Raw genomic sequence first — 20,401 nt, forward strand, 5'->3', positions numbered from 1 at the left:
TGGCTCTCGCTCAGGTGGCTGGGCCTCGATCCTCATTGGCCGTGTGTGCTCCAGGCTGGCTATCTGGTCTGGCCTCTGCTCTCTTCCGTCCTCGCTGCCCTGTCCGGTTGCTGCCAAACCCAGCCCTCTCACTCTCATCTCTACCTGACGGACCTCTGGCTCTAAATGCTCGCACCTTGATTTAGCTCGATGACTTTGCTTTCGCCTCAGGCTGCCCGCTAGACCGAATGCCAGAAACCTAGCTGTTGCTTTGCCCCTTTACTCAATGAAGTTCAGAAACTTCACATCGGTTCAGGAGATCCGTGTCTAAACTGCTCCAAGTCTCCACCACCTCTCAGCGTCTGGCAAACTGTTTTCCTGTTCTAAAGGCAATACACCAATCAGAGCCTGTTGTTCTGCATTGGCTGCTGATAAGCTTACTGAGCTTGTCGAATAGGCACATGGAGATGAAGGGAAAGTGCAGCACTTTTGATTTGAGCTAAAGAAAATTATTTTCACGAAATGGTCAATTTGTAACTAGAGGGAATAAATTTAAGATCTTCATCAAAAGAACAAAAGTCACAGTAGCACAGTGGTTAGCACAGTGGTTAGCACTGTTGCTTCACAGCTCCAGGGTCGATTCCCGGCTTGGATCACTGTCTGTGCGGAGTCTGTACGTTCGCCCCGTGTTTGTGTGGGTTTCCACCGGGTGCTCTGGAGTTCCCTCCCACAGTCCAAAGATGTGCAGGCTAGGTGGACTGACCACGCTAAATTGCCCTTATAGCGCCCAAAGAAAAAAGTTAGGTGGGGTTACTAGGTTACAGGGATAGGGTGGAGATGTGGGCTTAAGTAGGGTGCTCTTAAAAGAGGCCGGTGTTTTGGCCTTTGCGTCCCTGGTAGCCCGGCAGAGGATCTTGTTGCAATGGAAAGATGCAAGACCCCCAAGCGTGGAGACCTGGATCAATGACATGGCGGGATTCATTAAGCTGGAGAAGGTCAGATTCGCCCTGAGGGGGTCGGTACAAGGGTTCTTTAGGCGGTGGCAGCCTTTCCTCGACTTTCTGGCTCAAAGATAGGGAACTAGGTCGGCGGCAGCAACAACCCGGGGGGGGGGGGGGGGTTCAGGGGGGCATTGTTTATGTTAATTTAATTTATTGTTAATTTATTTTGTTGTTTATTGGGTTTGGGGGTTTGTTATATGCGTTGTTATGGGTGCCGGGGGGGTGTTTATTATTGTTATTATTATTGTTTTGTTATACATTTTTCAAAAATCTCAATAAAAATTATTTTTTAAAAAAGGTAGGGTGCTCTTCACAAGGGTCAGTGTAGACTCGATGGGCCGAATGGCCTTCTTCTGCACTGTAAATTCTATGATGCTATGAAATGGTAAGAACTTGTTTCAATACACTTAGAGAAATGCTAGGACGTGCAAGGTATCAGCATAAACAGTGGTAAATCGCTCCACTATTGCAACTGTGCCTTCAGCAGCCTGGGCGCCATGCTCTGACGGTCCCTCCTTATATCGTGATAACACGCGTCTGAAACCCTTGGTACATTTTACGACATTAAAGGAACTAAGATTCTATAGAAATACAATTTGTTGTTAATGGTAGTTTTTAAAAAGGGATATTGATAAACATCCAAAACACGATATTTGAAAAAGCTATGCAACGGGGTTGCTCATTCGGGGAGTTGGCATAGCTGTGATAGGCTGGATGGCCTCCTCCTGTGCTTTCAGATTCTGTGATTCTACATTGGCAAGTAGCACTGGGCATGGAAATGTGACAATGGTATTCACTATCCTGAGCTTTGGCTTAATTGTTGAAAAGGGCTTTTCTGGTACAACAAAATCCGAATTATTTGCGTATTTGGTAATGAGATGGCCCTGCAAACTTATACACAACTCAATGCAAGTCTTTTTACAGATTTATAGAATCCCTACAGTGCTGACCCATCATGCCCGCACCAACCACTCCCGTGCCCTTTCCCCGTAACGCACCAATCCACCTGACCTACACCATCTTTGGACTGTGGGAGGAAATCGGAGCACCCGGGGGAAGCCCCCCCCACAGAGAATGCGCAAACTCCACACAGACTTGTCAGCCAAGGCCGGAATCGAGCCCAGGCCCCTGTCACTGTGAGGCAGCTGTGCCACCTGGAGCCAGTTACCACTGGGCAGAGACAAGAGTCTTCTCATTGGAGATTCTGTTTTCTCAGTTTCCCTGTATTGTACCTGATCATAGAAAATTACAGGAGGGCTTTCCATGGTACAATGAGCTTGCACCATTAGTAAGTAAGCCATTTAGAACAGGAAAGACCCAAGCTTTACTTCAAGTCTGTGCAGTCTTGGCTCACCTCAGCCAGGCCAGCAATTCAATTAGCCTCAGCACTCATTTCGGAGGGAAAAGTTCCTCACCCAAGCAGCTATTACTCATGCCTGACCTGAGACATTGGGGATAATTTTTTCTTTTTAATAAACAATTTTATTGAGGTAGTTTTTGGCTTTGTAAACAGTTGCAGACATCAACAGAAAGAAAGCAAAAAAGGCAAAAATGTGCAAACATCCACGTACATTCAATACTTCAATCGTAACATACTGCACAAGGCCGCATTGGGTATAATTTTGATTGCGTAATCATGTAAAATGGACGATTGAGAGTTGGCAGTCCTTGTTAGGTCTCTTCCAAATTTTGGACCACCAAACACAGCGCAGAATGGGGATCAATCTCCTATCCCTCCTGATTAAAGGAACTTGAGCAAACCTATACATAAATAGGTGGTTCATACCAAGCACCAACATAAATTTGAAACTCTCACTCAGGTGCCTATATCTGGCATCTAATGTCCCAAGTTCAGCATCGTGTGTACTGCCACCCGAGTAATAGTCTCATTCTAAACACACGATCCTCAGGGGAAATATTTCACCTCATCTGGGTCTTAAATGGGAAACTTTTAATTCTAACCCGTGACCCCTAGGTTGAGATTCTCCTACAAGAGGAAACATCTTTTCCACATCCACCCTGTCAAGACCCCTCAGGATTTTATGTCTCAATCAAGTTGCCTCTTACTCACCGAACCTGTACAATCCTCTCTCATAAGACAGCACACCCATCCCAGGTGTGGCAAACCTTCTCTGAACAGCTCACAACTCATTTGCATCCTTCCTTAAATAGGGAGACCAATACTGTGCATAGTACTGCAGAGGTGGTCTCACCAATGCCCTATATAACTGAAGCATAACCCCTCCCCCCTACTTTTGTATTCAAATCTCCTACAACAAACGATAATATTCTTATAACTATGTCTTTCTGTACCTGTATCCTAACCCCCTGGTGATTGACAAGGATTTATCTTTAGTTCCCTTCCAGTTCTCATCTGAATGCTGCCATCAGCACTTGCAACATCATCCGAAATAGTGCATCAGTTTTCACATGTACGTCAATGAAACCCAGCTCTACCTCACTGCCCTCTGGCTCCCTCCACCTCTATAAACCAGCATATAGCTTGTCCGGCATCCATTATTGGGCAAGTAGAAATTTCCTCCAGCGTAATATCGGCAAAACTGAAGCCATCATCTTGGATGTCCCCTGAACCACCATTCCATCCCTTTTCCTGGCAGCAGCCCGATGTTGAATCAGATGCTTCACAACCTTGCTGTTCAATGTGACCATGAGATGAGCTTCCATTGACATATCTGCTCCAAAATCAGGATCACCTACTTCCACCTTCTAGACTTTGCCAGCCTCAACTTATTTGCTGCTGAAATCCTCATTCATGTCTTTGTTACCTATAACCTCGCCTGTCCTAATGGTGTGCCTCCTGTTGCAATATGTATTTAAAGGGATAGCAGTACGCCATAACGAGAAAGGAAGTGCATCATGTAATCTAACCGCTGTTTCACTTTAGTCTGGGAGTACAACACAGCAGATGTGGCCCTGCTGCAGATGTTAAGATTTATATCCATGTATAGAGTGTCCTTATGTGTTTAGTTTAAATAAATGAACCTATAACATGTTGTCCCAATCCCTCAAGAGTGATTGGTGTCTCTGTCATTATAAAAGCAGAACATGATGTTCAGCGGGGGGTCAAGCAGCACGACAGGAAGATTAAGTACATGTATGACATGGTGAACAGTCTTAGATCATGCTACATGGCAAGAGATGACCCTTGACATTTTGGTCAGACTGCACCACGTTCGCAGCGCAGTGGTGACACAGAAAATAATAATAATAATCTTTATTAGTGTCACACGTAGGCTTACATTAACACTGCAACGAAGTTACTGTGAAAAATTCCCTAGTCGTCACACTCCAGCGCCTGTTCAGGTACACTGAGGGAGAATTCAGAATGTTCAATTCACCTAACAAGCATGTTTTTCAGGACTTGTGGAGGGAAACCGGAGCGCCCGGAGGAAACCCACGTAGACGTGGGAAGAATGTGCAGACCACGTAGACAGTGACCCAAGTCGGGAATCGAACCCGGATCCATGGCGCTGTGAAGCAACAGTACTAACCATTGTGTTACCGTGCCGCCCATTGTAGGCACAGGCCAGGATGATGCACAAGTAGAAAGATCTGGTAAAGGGGTGGCACGGTGGCGCATTTAAAAAATTTTTTAAAAGGATTGGGTACTCTAAATTTATTTTATAAAAAGAAATAGCTGGTAAACTGATGGATCCCTCATGGTGAGTTTGCACTGCATATCTCCTCAGTTCACTGAGCGGGACAGAGCACGGAACTATCGCTGCTGAGAGAGGCACGTGACCAAGGTGTGGACCAGATCAATAAGAGACCAAGGGAGAGCCAAACAAAAAAGCCATAAAAAATAGCCAGGGAGATTGCAATTATTTTTTATTTTTAGAAATTTAGAGTACACGATTATTATTTTTCACAATTAAGGGTTAATTTAGTGTAGCCAACCAACCCTGCATATCTTTGGGTTGTCCCACGCAGACACGGGGAGAATGTGCCAACTCCACACCAGGACCAGGATCTGAACCCGGGTCTTCAGCTCCATAGGCAGCGGTGTTACCCACTGTGCTGCCCCGGAGATTGCAATTATAAGGGATGATTTCAGGAGTTACCCAGCAATACATTGAATAAAAACAGGAGGAAGGTTAAAAGGGGTATTGTTAAAATGACCACAAAATTTCCCACTTCAATTGAGATGCAGTGTCCTGCTATCCAAATTCAAACATTGAAATAACATAGAGCTATGGTTTTGTTGAACCAGACAAGCAAACTGTACAAAATTGCTTAACAAGTGGGAGTGACGGTCCACATCGGCTGAACATGACAGGATTAACAGGGAGCAAACAAAAGGATGCCCAGAATGTATGGCCTATGTTGGTCAATCGCTTCAGAATCAGGTTAAATTTCTGCATTCATAAGGCAGCACGGTGGCACAGTGGTTAGCATTGCTGAGGACCCTGGTTCGAATCCCGGCCCTGGGTCACTGTCCGTGTGGAGTTTGCACATTCTCTCCGTGTCTGCGTGGGTTTCGCCCCCACAACCCAAAGATGAGCAGGGTAGGTGAATTGGCCTCGCTAAATTGGCCCTTAATTGGAAAAAATAATTGGGTACTCTAAATTTATTAATAATTTTTTTTTAAATTCTGCATTCATCAACTACAGCTCATGTAACTTCAACAACATCCGACAAAATCCGTAGACCACTTAATCAGCAGATGTAGAGGAAAGAGTACACCGTAATTTTTCAAACTCAAGAGCTAGTAGACAGAATTGTTGAATTGATGATCACATGTACTCTCATGAAACTGTTCCAGAAAACCTGCTGGACAAGCCCAAAACAAAGAACTAAACAAAGAACTTCACAAGAATGGACGCAAGCAGAAAGCAATCCTCTCAGATCAATGAAGCTTACAAGTCTCCAGTACAATCCCAATGATTGTCACGCTCACTAGAACACACAAACCTAGCAAGACATGTGGAATGTGTGGCTTTCTGCAAACACCAAGGAAAGGCCCAGATTTCCAGCAATTCTGCAAAGCATGTGGCAGAAATATATAATCTTTATTATTGTCACAAGTAGGCTTACAGTAACACCGCAATGAAGTAACTGTGAAAATCCTCTAGTCGCCACACTCCGGTGCCTGTTCGGGTACACAGAGGGAGAATTCAGAATGTCCAATTCACTTAACAAGCACATCTTTCGAACTTTTGGGAAGAAACCCACGCAGACACAGGGAGGACATGCAGACTCCGCACAGACAGACAGTCACGCAAGCGGGAATCGAACCCTGGCGCTGTGAAGCAACAGTGCTACCCTGAAAAGGCCATTGGCAGCAGCTGTGCACAAAAGTAAAGGCTGACGTAGCTACAAATTGCCGTGCACGGATCCAAACAGACCATGCACAACGGGTACCTTCAAGAAATACGAATGATAATCCAGTATCCCATCAGAAGTACATCCATGAGATGATTGACAACCAAAATGTGAACATTGAAACAAAGAGCGGTGAGCACAGGTTTCACACCGTCAAACTTGTGGGAAACAAACACTGTCACACCATCCAAGGTATTTGCCCAAGAATCAAACTGTCCACCCTAAGAAAGTTGGCTACTATCGGTTATTGCCGCAAATTGACACGGGGGCAAGTTCCCACATCCTATTCCTGTGAAATCGAAAAGACATGTATCCACAGATATGGAAGGCCATGGCGTAACCTACTACTGTGCTACTTCAGCATACAAAAGGTTTATTAATTCCATGTACAGGAACCATAGCCCTGGAGTGCAAGTGCAATCAATCCTCCTGGGTGTCACAGATGCTCCACACTTTGGAGACTAAAGGCCCAGTGCTCGCAGGTACAACAGCTTGCTGTCATCTCACACTAGCGAAAATCCACGGCAACAGTCAGATCTCATATGACACACCAACCTCTCAGAAACTATTCACATCAACTCAGTTCACGGCCTAACATCAAAATATCCAGAACATTTAATCAAAATTGGCAATTTCAAGGGAGCTACAACATTACACTTGCAAGAGAATGCAAACTTGTAAATTAAATTGAAGGCTGAACTAGACAAAATGGGGAAAGATGGAATCATTAGAAGGGTACAGAGCGCACCAACTGGTGCAACTCAGTTCTAGGTGTCATAAAAGGAGGAAAGGTTATTGAATGCATACCTTGATCTACAATGTTTAAACACAGCTTTGAATTGTTGTTCTTCCAAAATACCCACATTTTTTAAAAAAAGAGTTAAATCTGAGATTTGCAGTGCACGATTTTTCTCAAAGCTGGATGCCAATCATGGCTACTGGTCAGCACATCTTGCAGAGGAATCCCAAGAGTTCACTACATTTCATACCCCGATATTGTTTTAACAACTTCCTTTTGGATTGTTATTCAGGATCTTTTTCAAGCTCACATAGAACACATTACACGTGCTGTGCCAGGATGCATCTGCTTCACCGATGACAGTGCTGTTTTGGGTAGAACACAGCAAGAACACGACCATAGAACATAGAACAGTACAGCACAGAACAGGCCCCATGGCCCTCGATGTTGTGCCGAGCATTGTCCGAAACCAAGATCACGCTATCCCACGCCCCGTCATTCTGGTGTGCTCCATGTGCCTATCCAATAACCGCTTGAAAGTTCCTAAAGTGTCCGACTCCACTATCACAGCAGGCAGTCCATTCCACACCCTAACCACTCTCTGAGTAAAGGACCTACCTCGGACATCCCTCCTATATCTCCCACCCCGAACCTTATAGTTATACCCCCTTGGAACAGCTACATCCACCCGAGGAAATAGTCTCTGAACATCCACTCTATCTATCCCCTCATCATCTTATAAACCTCTATTAAGTCACCTCTCATCCTCCTCCACTCCAAAGAGAAAAGCCCTAGCTCCCTCAACCTTTTCTCAGAAGACCTATCCTGCAAACCAGGCAGCATCCTGGTAAATCTCCTTTGCACCCTTTCCAATGCTTCCACATCCTTCCTACAGTGAGGTGACCAGAACCACACACAATACTCCAAATGTGGTCTCACCAGGGTCATGTACAGTTGCAGCATAACCCCGTGGCTCTTAAACTCAAGCACCCTGGTAATAAACGCTAACACATTATAGACCATAATCTGCACTTGCTGATGAGAGCAGCACGTAATGAAGGATTGGTGTTCAACAGTCTGAAATGTGCTATCAAGATGCGGCAGATCAATTTATTTGGTTATATTTATTCCACCTCTGCCATATATTGCCATCCAAGAAAAAGAGGATATCAATATCAAAGCCACATAAGATAAAGGACAATAGATCACTTTAACTTCCTGTCTCCATACATTCTCAATTTGGTTCAAAGGTCATCTTTTCTAAGGGAATTACTGAGATGGGATGTGGCATGAAAACCACCAATACTTCTTCAAAGCATTGAAACATTACAAGGAAATAGATGCCTCGAAGAAAGGTCTGGGAGCACGCCTACTACAAAAAAAAGGCAAACATTTGCTTCAAAATTTCTTGTCTAAATGCAACCCAACATCGAGTGGGAAACTTCAGCTTCAGTGATTGTAATCATGCATTTTCATGCCTACCTATTTTGCAAATGATTTCTGGTAGACTGACCATAGGCCACTGGAGATTATTTGGTGAAAACCATTGACCAGTACACCACCAAGATGACCATGTTTCTTGATAAATGATTCAAGGTTATGACTGAGATTAGGTATATGCCAAATGACTAAATAGTCACATCGATACACTGAGCAGATTGCTGAACTCAGCGAAAACAAAATAAATATCCTGGGATCGACAAGTTGATTTAAATGGACATTGAACTTGAAGATAATAATAATAATTGCTATTGTCAAAAGTAGGCTCATGCTCTTCACATTGGTCTGGTACATTTTGAACAACACAAATGCCAGCAGCTACAAGATGAAACTGCAAAGAATTCTACACTACAGAAGCATAGCAAAAACATCATTGAGGGGGGCTGAGTCAATTTAGCATGTCCATGAACACATGAAGCCATTTTGGCCTTACCAGGCTGAGCTAGGTATTTCCCAGGAGCCAATTTTAAAGGCAGGCAGGTCATCATGCTGGAATCTTTGCGATCCAATATTCTTCAATGGCTTCATCACTCACACATGGGAATAGATCAGACCAGAAGACTCACAAGAGAGACAGTCTAACGGCTGAGTATGAACAACGACACTGACGTCAAGAAGTGAGGCATGTCAAGATCATATGCTGAAGCACAAAGAACCACTGATTCTACACGAGCTTCCTACCCACCCTTGGTCCAAAATCACATCCGATCACTTCCATGTCCATTCAACTGACTTCATCATCAATTAGTATCCCATTGTTCAACATAATATGTCAAGCACAACTGTCGCAAAGTGCAATGTTAAGTTTATATGGCATGCCTCGAGAGATCATTACTGATAACAGCCAGCAATTTATTGGTAAACCTTTCCAGATTGGAGAGAGAAGTGGACTATCAATCACACTACTATTCCTCAATAACCTTGATCGAATGGCCTAGCTGAATGTATGATTCGCAAGGCAAAATCCCTAATTCTCAAACGTAGACAGACAAAGAAAGATCTACACATTGCAATGTTACATCTGAGAGCAACATCTTTATGTGCAACTAAAGTAAAGTCGCCATAGTCCAAGATAACCATAGGCTGCTTTCCCCTTTGAGGGAGGGAGATGACATGTGGTGGTTTAACCCGTGGTCACCACACCTCAGGTGAGGGGAACGGTTGAGAAGGCGGGGCCTTCATGAATAACATCAGTCGGTACATGAATTTAACCCGCTCTGCTGGCCTCAGTCTGCATCACTCTTCAACTGCTGGCATCATTGGCACAACTCATATTCATCAGACCACTGCATTATAATTTACTTACTCTTACCCATTCTACTCTCTCAGAAACCAGAGAGCAACTTTTAAAACTGCAAGAGAAGATGACTAATATGCACAATGTCCAGAATTGCTAGATTTGCAGTTGGGAAACCAAATTTACATCCAGGATCCCACAAAATGTACATGGCAATCAGCCGAAGTGACAGGGATTTGTCTGGAAGCAAGCTCCTACAAAGCCATTACATGAAGGCACAACAGTGAGGTGTAACAGAGGAAAAATCAGGTCCACTCCAGCTCCTCAAGCACAGTACAGTCCTATTGCTTCAAGGACAAAATCCAAGAACAATCCCACAGATCACTGTCCACAATTAAAGAAGCCTCCAGGCAACGTAATCCTAACAGCATGTGGGCGTACCAGCAGATTACCTCACTGCTTTATTAACTCATTGATTCATTAGTTCTATATACTTGCGTAATGGTAACTAAACATGAACATGTATTTTAAATAGTTCAACATCTTTGGGGGAGGGGGAAATGTGTCTTTAAAAAGGAGTGATGTTGTAATATGCCTTTAAATGGATAGCAGCATGCCATCAATAGAAAGGAAATGTGTCACGTGAACCAGCTTCAGTTTTACTTCAGCCTGCAAGCAGGACACAACTCTGCTTCTGATGTTTTCAAGCTTGCTATTCATGTATATATGTCCTTCTGAGCCCAGTATAAATAAATGAACGTTTACTTAATCCCTTGAGTGATTGGTGCCTTTATATCATTATAAAAATATGACACCTCCTATTTTCCATAAACTTCAGAGCTCATCCAAAACTCTGCTGTGTTAACCTAACTGGTACCAAGTCCCGTTCATTCACCAGCCCTTTGCTCACTGACTACACTGGTTCCTGTTCAAGCAATGCCTCAATTTTAAGATTTGCAATCTAGTTTACAGATCTCTCCCATGTTCTCATTTACAAATCCCTCCACGTTCTCATTCCAACCTATCTCTGACCTCCTGCAGCCCCCGAAATCTCTGTGCTCCTCCAATTGTGCCCTCTTGCACAAACCCTCTTTCATTCCCCTATTGGTGGCCGAGTTTGAGCCCTGAACCCTGGAATACCCTCCCTAAAGCTTTCACTCTCAATTTCTGTCTCCCTTGAACCCACCTATTTAGGTACCTGTCCTACTGCTCATAGAGAAAAAGTACTGCACAAATTATCGGGATTGAAGACAGACAGGTCCCAGGGCCTGATGGCCCACATCCTAGAGTCGTAAAGGAAGAGGCAGCTAGAGAGTGGATCCATTGGTTATAATATTCCAAAGTTCCCTGGATGCAGGAAAGGTTCCAGTGAATTGGGAAAATGCCAATTTAACGCCCTTATTCAAAAAGGGAGGCAGAAAGTAGGAAACTATAGACCGGTTAGTATAACATCTGTCTAAAAGCAAATTACTGCAGATGCTGGAATCTAAAGGGTCATCTGGACTCAAAACGTTAGCTCTTTTCTCTCCCTACAGATGCTGCCAGACCTGCTGAGACTTTCCAGCATTTTCTCTTTGAGTATAACATCTGTCGTTTGGAAATTGTTAGAATTGTTAATGAAGGAAATAATAACAGGACATTCGGAAAATCAAACCACAATCCATCAGTCAGCATGGTTTTATGAAGGGTAAATCACGCAATTTGCCAGGGTTCTTTGAATTGGGATCCTGTAGATGCAGTATATCTCGACTTTCAGAAGGCATTTGATAAGGTGCCGCACAAATCTTAATACACAAAATAGGATCACATGGGGTTTGAGACAATTTATTAGCTTGGATAGAGGACTGGCTAACTGGCTAAATGGGTCTTTTTCTGGTTGGCAAAATGCTAAGTCCTCAGGACCCAACGATTTACAATATATATATTTTTTTATAAATTTAGAGAAACCAATTATTTTATCCAATTAAGGGGCAATTTAGCATGGCCAATCCACCTAACCTGCACAGATTTAGGTTGTGGGGTGAAACCCATGCAGACACGGGAAGAATGTGCAAACTCCACACGGACAGTGACTCAGGGCCGGGATCGAACCCAGGTCCTCAGCACAGTAGGCAACAGTGCTAACCACTGTGCCACCCAAACAAAATATATTAATGACTTGGATGCAGGAACAGACGGTACTATAGCCAAATTTGCAGATCACACTAAAATAGGTGGGATCTTAAGTTGCCATAAAGAAATAAGAAATTCACAAATAGTATGGGATAGGTTAGGCGAGTGGGCCAAAATTTGGGAAATGGAGTTTAAAATGGATAAAATTGAGGTTATCCATTTTGGTCGAGAAAAAGGAAAGGCAAATTATCTAAATGCAGAGAAACTTCGGAATGCTTCGGTGCAGAGGGATCTGGGTGTCCATGTGCATGAATCGCACTGTCCTTACTCCGCTCCGAGGTCCCCACCTGCTTCAAGAAGACCATCATCATACCGGTGCCAAAGAAGAACCAGGCAACTTGCCTCAATGACTACCTTCTGGTGGCCCTGACTTCAGTCTTAATGAGGTGCTTCAAGAGGTTGGTCATGAAGCGCATCACCTGCATACTCCCAGAACACCTTGATCCACTGCAATTCGCATACCGCCAGAACCAGTCCACAGCAGACGCAGATCAGGGGCTGGTTTAGCTCACTGGGCTAAATCGCTGGATTTTAACGCAGACCAAGCAGGCCAGCAGCACGGTCCGATTCCCGTACCAGCCTCCCCGGACAGGCGCTGGAATGTGGCGACTAGGGGCTTTTCACAGTAACTTCATTGAAGCCTAATCGTGACAATAAGCGATTTTCATTTCATTTTTCATTTCCCTGGCCCTACACTCATCCCTAGAGCATCTCGACAACAAGGATTCCTACATCAGACTCCTATTTGTTGACTACAGCTCCGCCTTCAACACCATAATCCCAGCCAAGCTCATATCAAAGCTCCAAAACCTAGGACTTGGCTCCTCACTCTGCAACTGGATCCTCGACTTTCTAACCCACAGGCCACAATCAGTAAGAATAAACAACACCACCTCCTCCACAATAGTCCTCAATACTGGGCTCCTGCAAGTCTGCGTACTTACCCCCCTACTATACTCCATGTACACACACGACTGCGTGGCAAGATTTGGTTCCAACTCCATCTCCAAGTTTGCTGACGATGCGACCATAGTGGGCCAGATCTCGAATAATGACGAGTCAGCATGCTGGAGGGAGATTGAGAACCTAGTGGAGTGGTGCAGCGACAACAATCTATTCCTCAATGCCAGCAAAACTAAAGAGTTGGTCATTGACTTCAGAAAGGACAGTACTGTACACACCCCTGTCAGCATCAACGGGGCCGAGGTGGAGATGGTTAGTGTCATGATATGCACTCATGCACATAATGAGATACAGACAGGCAGTGACAGACACCCAGTACAGCCAATCAACACACAGGACAGAACACAACCAATCACCAGGCAGAACACTAGAGGGTGGTTTCCCACTATAAAACACACGAGGCATTAGCACTCTGCTTCTTTCCACTGGTGACAACTGTAGTGAGTCAGGGTGTATATATCAGTTAGCACCTTCTTCACGTGGCTCAGAGCTAGTCTGGTCTAGCTAGTTATAGTTAGCACGCTTAGATTAGTAGAGTGTCAACCCACAGCAAGCCGTGTGCACTGCTCAAGAAGTTCAATAAAACATATTGAACTAACATCAACGTTTGGCGTCTACTTTCAAGTACAACTGCATCCAGCTGCAGTCTGTGTTACCCCAGGGTGAATAACACGACAGTTAGCAGTTTCAAATTCCTAGGGGTACACATCTCCAAAAATATGTCCTGGTCCACCCACGTCGATGCTACCACCAAGAAAGCACAACAGCGCCTATACTTCCTCAGGAAACTAAGGAAATTCGGCATGTCCACATTAACTCTTACCAACTTTTGCTGATGCACCATAGAAAGCATCCTATCTGGCTGCATCACAGGCTGATATGGCAACTGCTCAGCCCGAGACCACAAGATATTTCAGAGAGTCATGAACACAACCCAGTCCATCACACAAACCTGCCTCTCATCCATTGACTCCATCTACATCTCCCGCTGCCTGGGGAAAGCAGGCAGCATAATCAAAGACCCCTCCCACCCGGCTTACTCACTCTTCCAAATTCTTCCATCGGGCAGGAGATACAAAAGTCCGAGAACACACACACGAACATACTCAAAAACAGCTTCTTCCCCACTGTTACCAGACTCCTAAACGACCCTCTTATGGACTGACCTCATTAACACTACACCCCTGTATGCTTCACCCAATGCTGGTGTTATGTATTTACATTGTGTACCTTGTGTTGCCCTATTATGTATTTTCTTTTATTTCCTTTTCTGTTCATGTACTTAATGATCTGTTGAGCTGCTCGCAAAAAAATACTTTTCACTGTACCATGGTACACATGACAATAAACAAAATCCAATCCAGAACAGTAGTGTGCAGGAACAACAGGTAGTGAGGAAGGCAACTGGAATTTTAGCATTTATGGCTAAAAGAATGGAGTATAAATGTAGGAAAGTATTGCTGCAACCATACAAGGCATTGTTGAGACTGCACCTGGAGCATTGTGTAGTTTTGGTCCTCTTCTTTGAGGAGGGATGTTGTTGCATATGGAGGCAGTTCAGATGAGGTACACTGGATTGATTCCAGAGATGAGGAATTTCTCTTTTGAAGAGAGGTTGAGCAGTTTAGGCCTATACTCTCTGAAGTGTAGAAGAATGAGATGAGATCTAATTGAGGTAGATAAGATGATAAAAGGGGATTGACAAAGCAAAGGTAGAGAGCAGAGGCTCAACCATAGAATCCCTACAGTGCAGAAGTAGGCCACTTGGCCCATAGAGTCTGCACCAACGCTCTGAAAGAGCATTCTACCTAGGCCCTATCCCCATAACCTCACCTAATGTTTGGACACCAAGGAGAATTTATTACAGCCAATCCATCGAAACTGCACAATTTTGGACTGGGGGAGGAAACCGGAGCTCTCGTAGGGAACCTCTTGTGGGCCAATCTAGAACAAGAGGTCATGGATTTAGGATAAGGGGTAGCAGATTTAAAACCCAGACGAGGAGAAATTACTTCTCTCAAGGGGTGGCAAATCCACCAGGTGCACTGGACATGAGAAAATGCGAGGGGGATAGACAGATTTTTAAAAATCAGTAATTGGCTGAAGAGTTACGGAGAACGGGCAGGAAAATGGGAATCGAGGCCCAGATGAGGTCACTGAATGGAGGGAGCAGGCTGGAGGGGCCGAATTCCTGACCCCAGCTCCTCATGTTCTTAAAAAAGTACAAGCATCAAACTTTGCTTGATCGCAGCCTGGGATGTGTTACTGCAGGAGAAGCGGCTACATTGTTGCAAGCTGTAGCTGTTGAACGAAATGAAATCAATGTGTAAACTTGGAACAGGGAAACAAATGCGCGGCTGGGAGGGGGGGGGAAGAAAGAAAGAGAGGGGTCGAAGCAAGTCAGGAGCTTTCAGAGGGGCCAGCACACAGACAGACAATGGACCGAACGGACGCTGCTGTGAGATTCTGAGTGCGGAGACGGTTCTATGAGCGTGGACAATGTAAATAAACAGCAATTGCCTGGCGACGTCTGTTGGCGGAAAATTGCCAGGACATCTCAAAAAGTAGTTGGGAGTTCCGAGCTAAACTGACCCAGCCTTACTTTTTTTTAATTATTTGAGGAGTTGTATTTTTTTTTTCGTGACAGAACCGCTTTAAAAAATGAAATTGCCATATTAAAAAAAAATGCTTTCAAATCAGAAGTTTGAATCATGTGTAAAACCGAGTGCCAACAATGAGTGTCCACGTACACACACACACACACTAACTACACATTTACCACACTCTGCTCACGGGTTGTGTGTAGTTTTCTCCCACTCTTTTTTTTTCCTCCCCCCACCACCACCTCCTTACCTTTCAAAGAGAAGCCGCAACACGTAGATTGCCCAGGTCCAGGGCAGGATAAAATACAGATCCTTGAGCCGGGGGTAGACGGGGTTTTGCGAGTCCTCCAGCTGTGCCCTGCTGACGTTGAGGGGCAGCCAGAAACTCTCGTCCCACACCGAAATGGAAAGCCACAGTGGCAGCCAAGCGCTGCCCTCCATCATCGAAGCTGCCAAGCGCTGAGCGAGACTGCAAGACAGCCAGCCTTGCCGCGAACGTGACCCCTGCCGTTCTGTCTCATCGATTGGTTAAACATATTCGAAAACAAATTCCTGCCTCGGGTTCCACAAACCAGCGCTGCGAGCTCTTATCAAAAAAAAGGGAGCTCTTCAAACTCAATAAATGGAAACTGTGTGGACGAAAAGCAGTTTAGCTATCCGTCCACCAAGTTACATGACATTAAAATAACCGAGCAGGTAAAAAAAAATAGGCGTCCGTTGTGAGGGCTAAGCAGGGTCGGTCAAAGGGAGTCGCCTTGTGGGATTTTTTTGGGTTCTCAATATTTAAAACTCTTTTCAAAAGTTGAATACTTTTTGTGGGGGCTGGGGGGATTCAAAAATAGTTATTTTTCACCGAATGACATAATAGAGGAGGTGCTGGGAGGAGGGGTCAGAATTAACATACACACGAATAAACCTCTAGACGCTCAAAAGGAAAACACGGAAGCGCCACTCCTTCTGGCAAATGGGGAGGATATCTCCAGCAGGCCCATTGAGCTTCCCCACTGTTCAACCAATGTTTCAGAGCAAAATCAAGAGTCCCTTCTAAATACGGTCATTGCTCACACGGTTTTACTTTTTAAAAAGTCGAGCCGGTTGACCTGTGTCACAAATAGGTGCGGATCGTTTTCACATAAGCGTTTCATAACATGTGGGAAACGTTGCTGGACAGCCATGAAGTCGAGCAGACATGACGGGGAAAGAAGCCATTTTTAAGCCCTGAACGCAATTTTAAAGTTAAAATGAAACAGAATGTTTCTCCCGTCTGTGAATTATCTGGTAACCTTCAGTTTTGTAAACTGGCAACACACACAGTGGTTATCACTGCTGCCTCACAGCGCCAGGGATCCAGGTTCAATTCCAGGAGACTTGGCTGTGTGGACTTTGCACGTTCTCCCCGTGTTAGCGTGGGTTTCCTCGGGGGTGCTCTGGTTTCCCCCCACAGTCCAAAGCTGCGCAGGTTAGGTGGATCGGCCATGGTAAAATTGCCCCTTAGTATCCAGGAATGTGCAGGTTAGGTGGGGTTACCAGGATAGGACCGGGGCCAAGGCCTCTTAGGAGCAGTACTCTTTCAGAAGGTCGGTGAAGACCCGATGGGCGAAAAGGCCTCCTTCTGCACTGTAGGGATTCCACGAAGATTCTACGTGTCAGCATATCATCTGTTCATTATTTTTTTTAATCAACATTTTCACAGGGATTCAAAGCAATCAGCTGATTGATGAACTAACTGAATCAGTTAAAAAGCACATTGGGGAAATTCAACCCAATCGAAACAGTTAAAGGTGACGTTGAAGGCTATTAGTCATTTCCTGACTTGTAAAGAACCGGATCAAGATGGTGTCTGAGAGCTGCAGTTGCCTTAAAGAAGCTGCTAAAATGCAACTTTCCTTCATATAAACAAACTTTCTGCCCAGCTATTGTGAATAATTTCTTGGAGGGGATGGTGGTGTCACTGGATTAGAAATCCAGAATGCCCAGGCAATGCCCCCGGGGACACAGGTTCAAACCCCACCATGATGGCTGGCGGAATTTAAATTCAATTAATAAAAGGAATTTGAAATTACTCTCAGTAACTGTGACCATAAAACAATCATCGTTTGTTGTGCAAACGGAATGCCCTTAAGGAAAAAAAATGACCATGATTGTTCTGCTCACAGTGACTCCAGATCCACAACAATATTGTGGTATTTCTAGCATACAACCATCGGTTGATCGGTTCACAGACTTCCAAGATACCTGCCCTTTTTGCGGCCTTGCTGAGTCCGTGGACCATGTTTACATAAGTTGCTATAGACTGCATTCCCTGCTTAGTTACTTAAAAAACCTTTTGTTGCAGTTTTGTTCACACTCCAGTCCCCACGCTCCTGATCTACCGGCACCCTGTGCGGAGAGGGGTGGGGAAGGAGGAGGACCTCCTTGTGAACCTGCTCCTAAGCCTGACCAAACATGCCATCAATTGGTCCAGGCTTACAGACCACAAAGGCACAAACAAACAACAGCTTTATTGGAAAGGTGTTTACTCTACAGGCTGTTAGGATAACTGCCCGTTTGCCTGCTCAAATGGCTGATGGCATCATCAATTTGTCATGTGATCAGATTCTTAATGTGACCTTGTCTCAACTAGGAACAAAGATTTTTTAAAATAAATTTAGAGTACCCAATTATTTTTTTTCCAATTAAGGGGCAATTCAACGTGGCCAATCCACCTACTCTGCACATTTTTGGGTTGTGGGGGGTGAAACCCACGTAGACATGGGGAGAAAATGCAAACTCCACACAGACAGTGACCCGGGGCCGGGATCGAACCTGGGTCCACAGCGCAGTAGGCTACAGTGCTAACCACTGGGCCACCGTGCTGCCCTAACTGGGAACAAATATGAATACTCAACATTTTCCTCCCCATTTACGTTAGAGGTTCCTAAAATGAAACACAACAGTGCATTAAGTCTCCACATTTACAAATTACAATGAATAAACAACAGTCAATAAATGAGACTTTTGGACGATCTTGATTTCTGTGTGATTGTCAGCGAACCTCTGCTTTTTCATGTTGACTGCAACCTCTGGTGTTTTTGGTTTAGTTTGGATGTCATCCATAGTTGTCTCAACTGGAGTCAACAGCATGTTCGCAGGTTGACTAGTATTGAAGTGTCCTCAACAGGGGCCCTGCAGGAATGTTTAGGTCTTCAATTGGCACAGTTTGTTGCAAACTCTTGGTTGACCCTATCTCTGGTAAACTAGTTCTAGTTGCTAAAATTTGATCAGCGTGTCTCTTCACACTACATCATCCCGAGTTTGAATAGTGGAGGAGACTGGCCCTGTCTGTGCTAAGACAATGGCAGGTATCCACTTTTCACTGGTGGTATAATTCCTTGCTAATACTTCTTGACCTATCTGAAAAGCACGGCTTTTAATCCTGTTCTCATGTTGCAAAACCTGACTTTGCTGTTTCCTCACAACAATTTCTCTTGTCTTAGGCGGCTTCAGCAAATCAAAAGCTGTGTGTAGCTAACATTCAATCATGAGTAATGCCAGAGAACTTTGGGTTATCGAATGTGTTGTATTCCTGTATGCCACCAGGAATTGGCTGCATCATTTAGCCAATGATCATTGCTCACGAGTTACCTTCAATGAATGCTTCATTATCTGAACAAACCTTTCAGCCAGCCCATTTGTGGCAGGATGATAAGGAGTGGGTCAGACGTGTTGGATTCTGTTATCCTTTCGGGAATTTCTGAATTCTTGCAAAATGAGCCGTGGCCCATTGTCACTAACAATTTGTTCAGGGTGATCGAATCTTGCAACAATCTCACCCAGTCTGTCTATTGTTCTCCGTGAGGACATAGTCTTCATAATGGTGACTTGAGGTCATTTCGTGTGCGCATCTACCACAATGAAAAACATTTGTCCTTCGAATGGTCCGGCATAATCTACATAATGTTCTTACCATGGAAGTTCCTGCCATTCCCATGGGTGTAATGGTGCTAGTGGTGGGAAGTTTTGAACTTTTGCACAAGCCAAACACTTGCCCGCCTTTTCCCGCTATTGAGCCCTGGCTGCCAAAAATAGCTTCTAGCTATCTCCTTCATCCTTACTATCCCACAATGACCTTCATGAAGTTGATAGGACATGTTTCCTTAACAATGATCCCCATTTCTCAGAGGAGACAACAAGTCTGTATGATAGTTCGAGTCTTCGGGTAACCTGTGGTTTTGCCACAAAGTACATGTCCATAACTTCTGACAGTGGTAGATTATTTCTGGTATACTTCTTAACTTATCCAATGTTTACAGGAGTGTTATTGACTTCTTTGAAATGGAAAATATTACCACTCAAACTATTCATTGACCACTCATTAGGTAAAGGTAATCTAGAGATTCCATCAGTATCCCCATGGAGATTTGATTGACGATATTTGATCGTGTCCCTCAGATCGAAGATGATTTGCTTCCACTCCAGGGAGATGGGTTCTGCGGTGGCTGAATAGTCCGATCCTGGATCCGCAGACTCTGCCACAGGTTTGGCAGGGGGTGTTTGTTGAGGTGGGTGGGTGGGACGCTCTGGATTCTGCGCTGTCTTCCCACTGTTTACGTTTGGCCTCTGCGTGCTCCACCCTGTGATGCTCAAAGTAATTAGGGCCTTTGCCGATGCTTTTTCTCCAGTTTGTGCGTTCTAGGTCAAGCGATTCTCAAGTGTCAATGGGAATGTTGTATTTATTTAGGGAGGCTTTCAGAGTGTCCTTGTAGTGTTTCCTCTGCCCTCCTAGTGATCGCTTGTCATTGCAGAGTTCGGAGTAGAGCACTTGTTTCAAGAGTATCGTGTCGGGCACACAGACATTGTGGCCTGCCCATCGCAGCTGGTCAAG

The 20,401-nt window shown here is 44.6% G+C and overlaps 1 protein-coding gene across 1 annotated transcript in view; it reads right to left on the reverse strand.

The window, feature by feature from the left end:
• The window catches only part of LOC119954507 (ceramide synthase 6-like), a 49,457-nt gene extending 33,094 nt beyond the window's left edge, over nucleotides 1-16,363 (reverse strand). The window contains 1 exon segment of the mRNA XM_038779798.1: nucleotides 15,788-16,363. Within this exon segment, the coding sequence (XP_038635726.1) occupies nucleotides 15,788-15,981 (194 nt within the window). The 5' untranslated portion in view covers nucleotides 15,982-16,363.
• Between the last annotated feature and the right edge of the window lie 4,038 nt (nucleotides 16,364-20,401).

Source organism: Scyliorhinus canicula, chromosome 19 (assembly GCF_902713615.1).
Source record: "Scyliorhinus canicula chromosome 19, sScyCan1.1, whole genome shotgun sequence".
NCBI classification, from domain to species: Eukaryota; Metazoa; Chordata; class Chondrichthyes; order Carcharhiniformes; family Scyliorhinidae; genus Scyliorhinus; species Scyliorhinus canicula.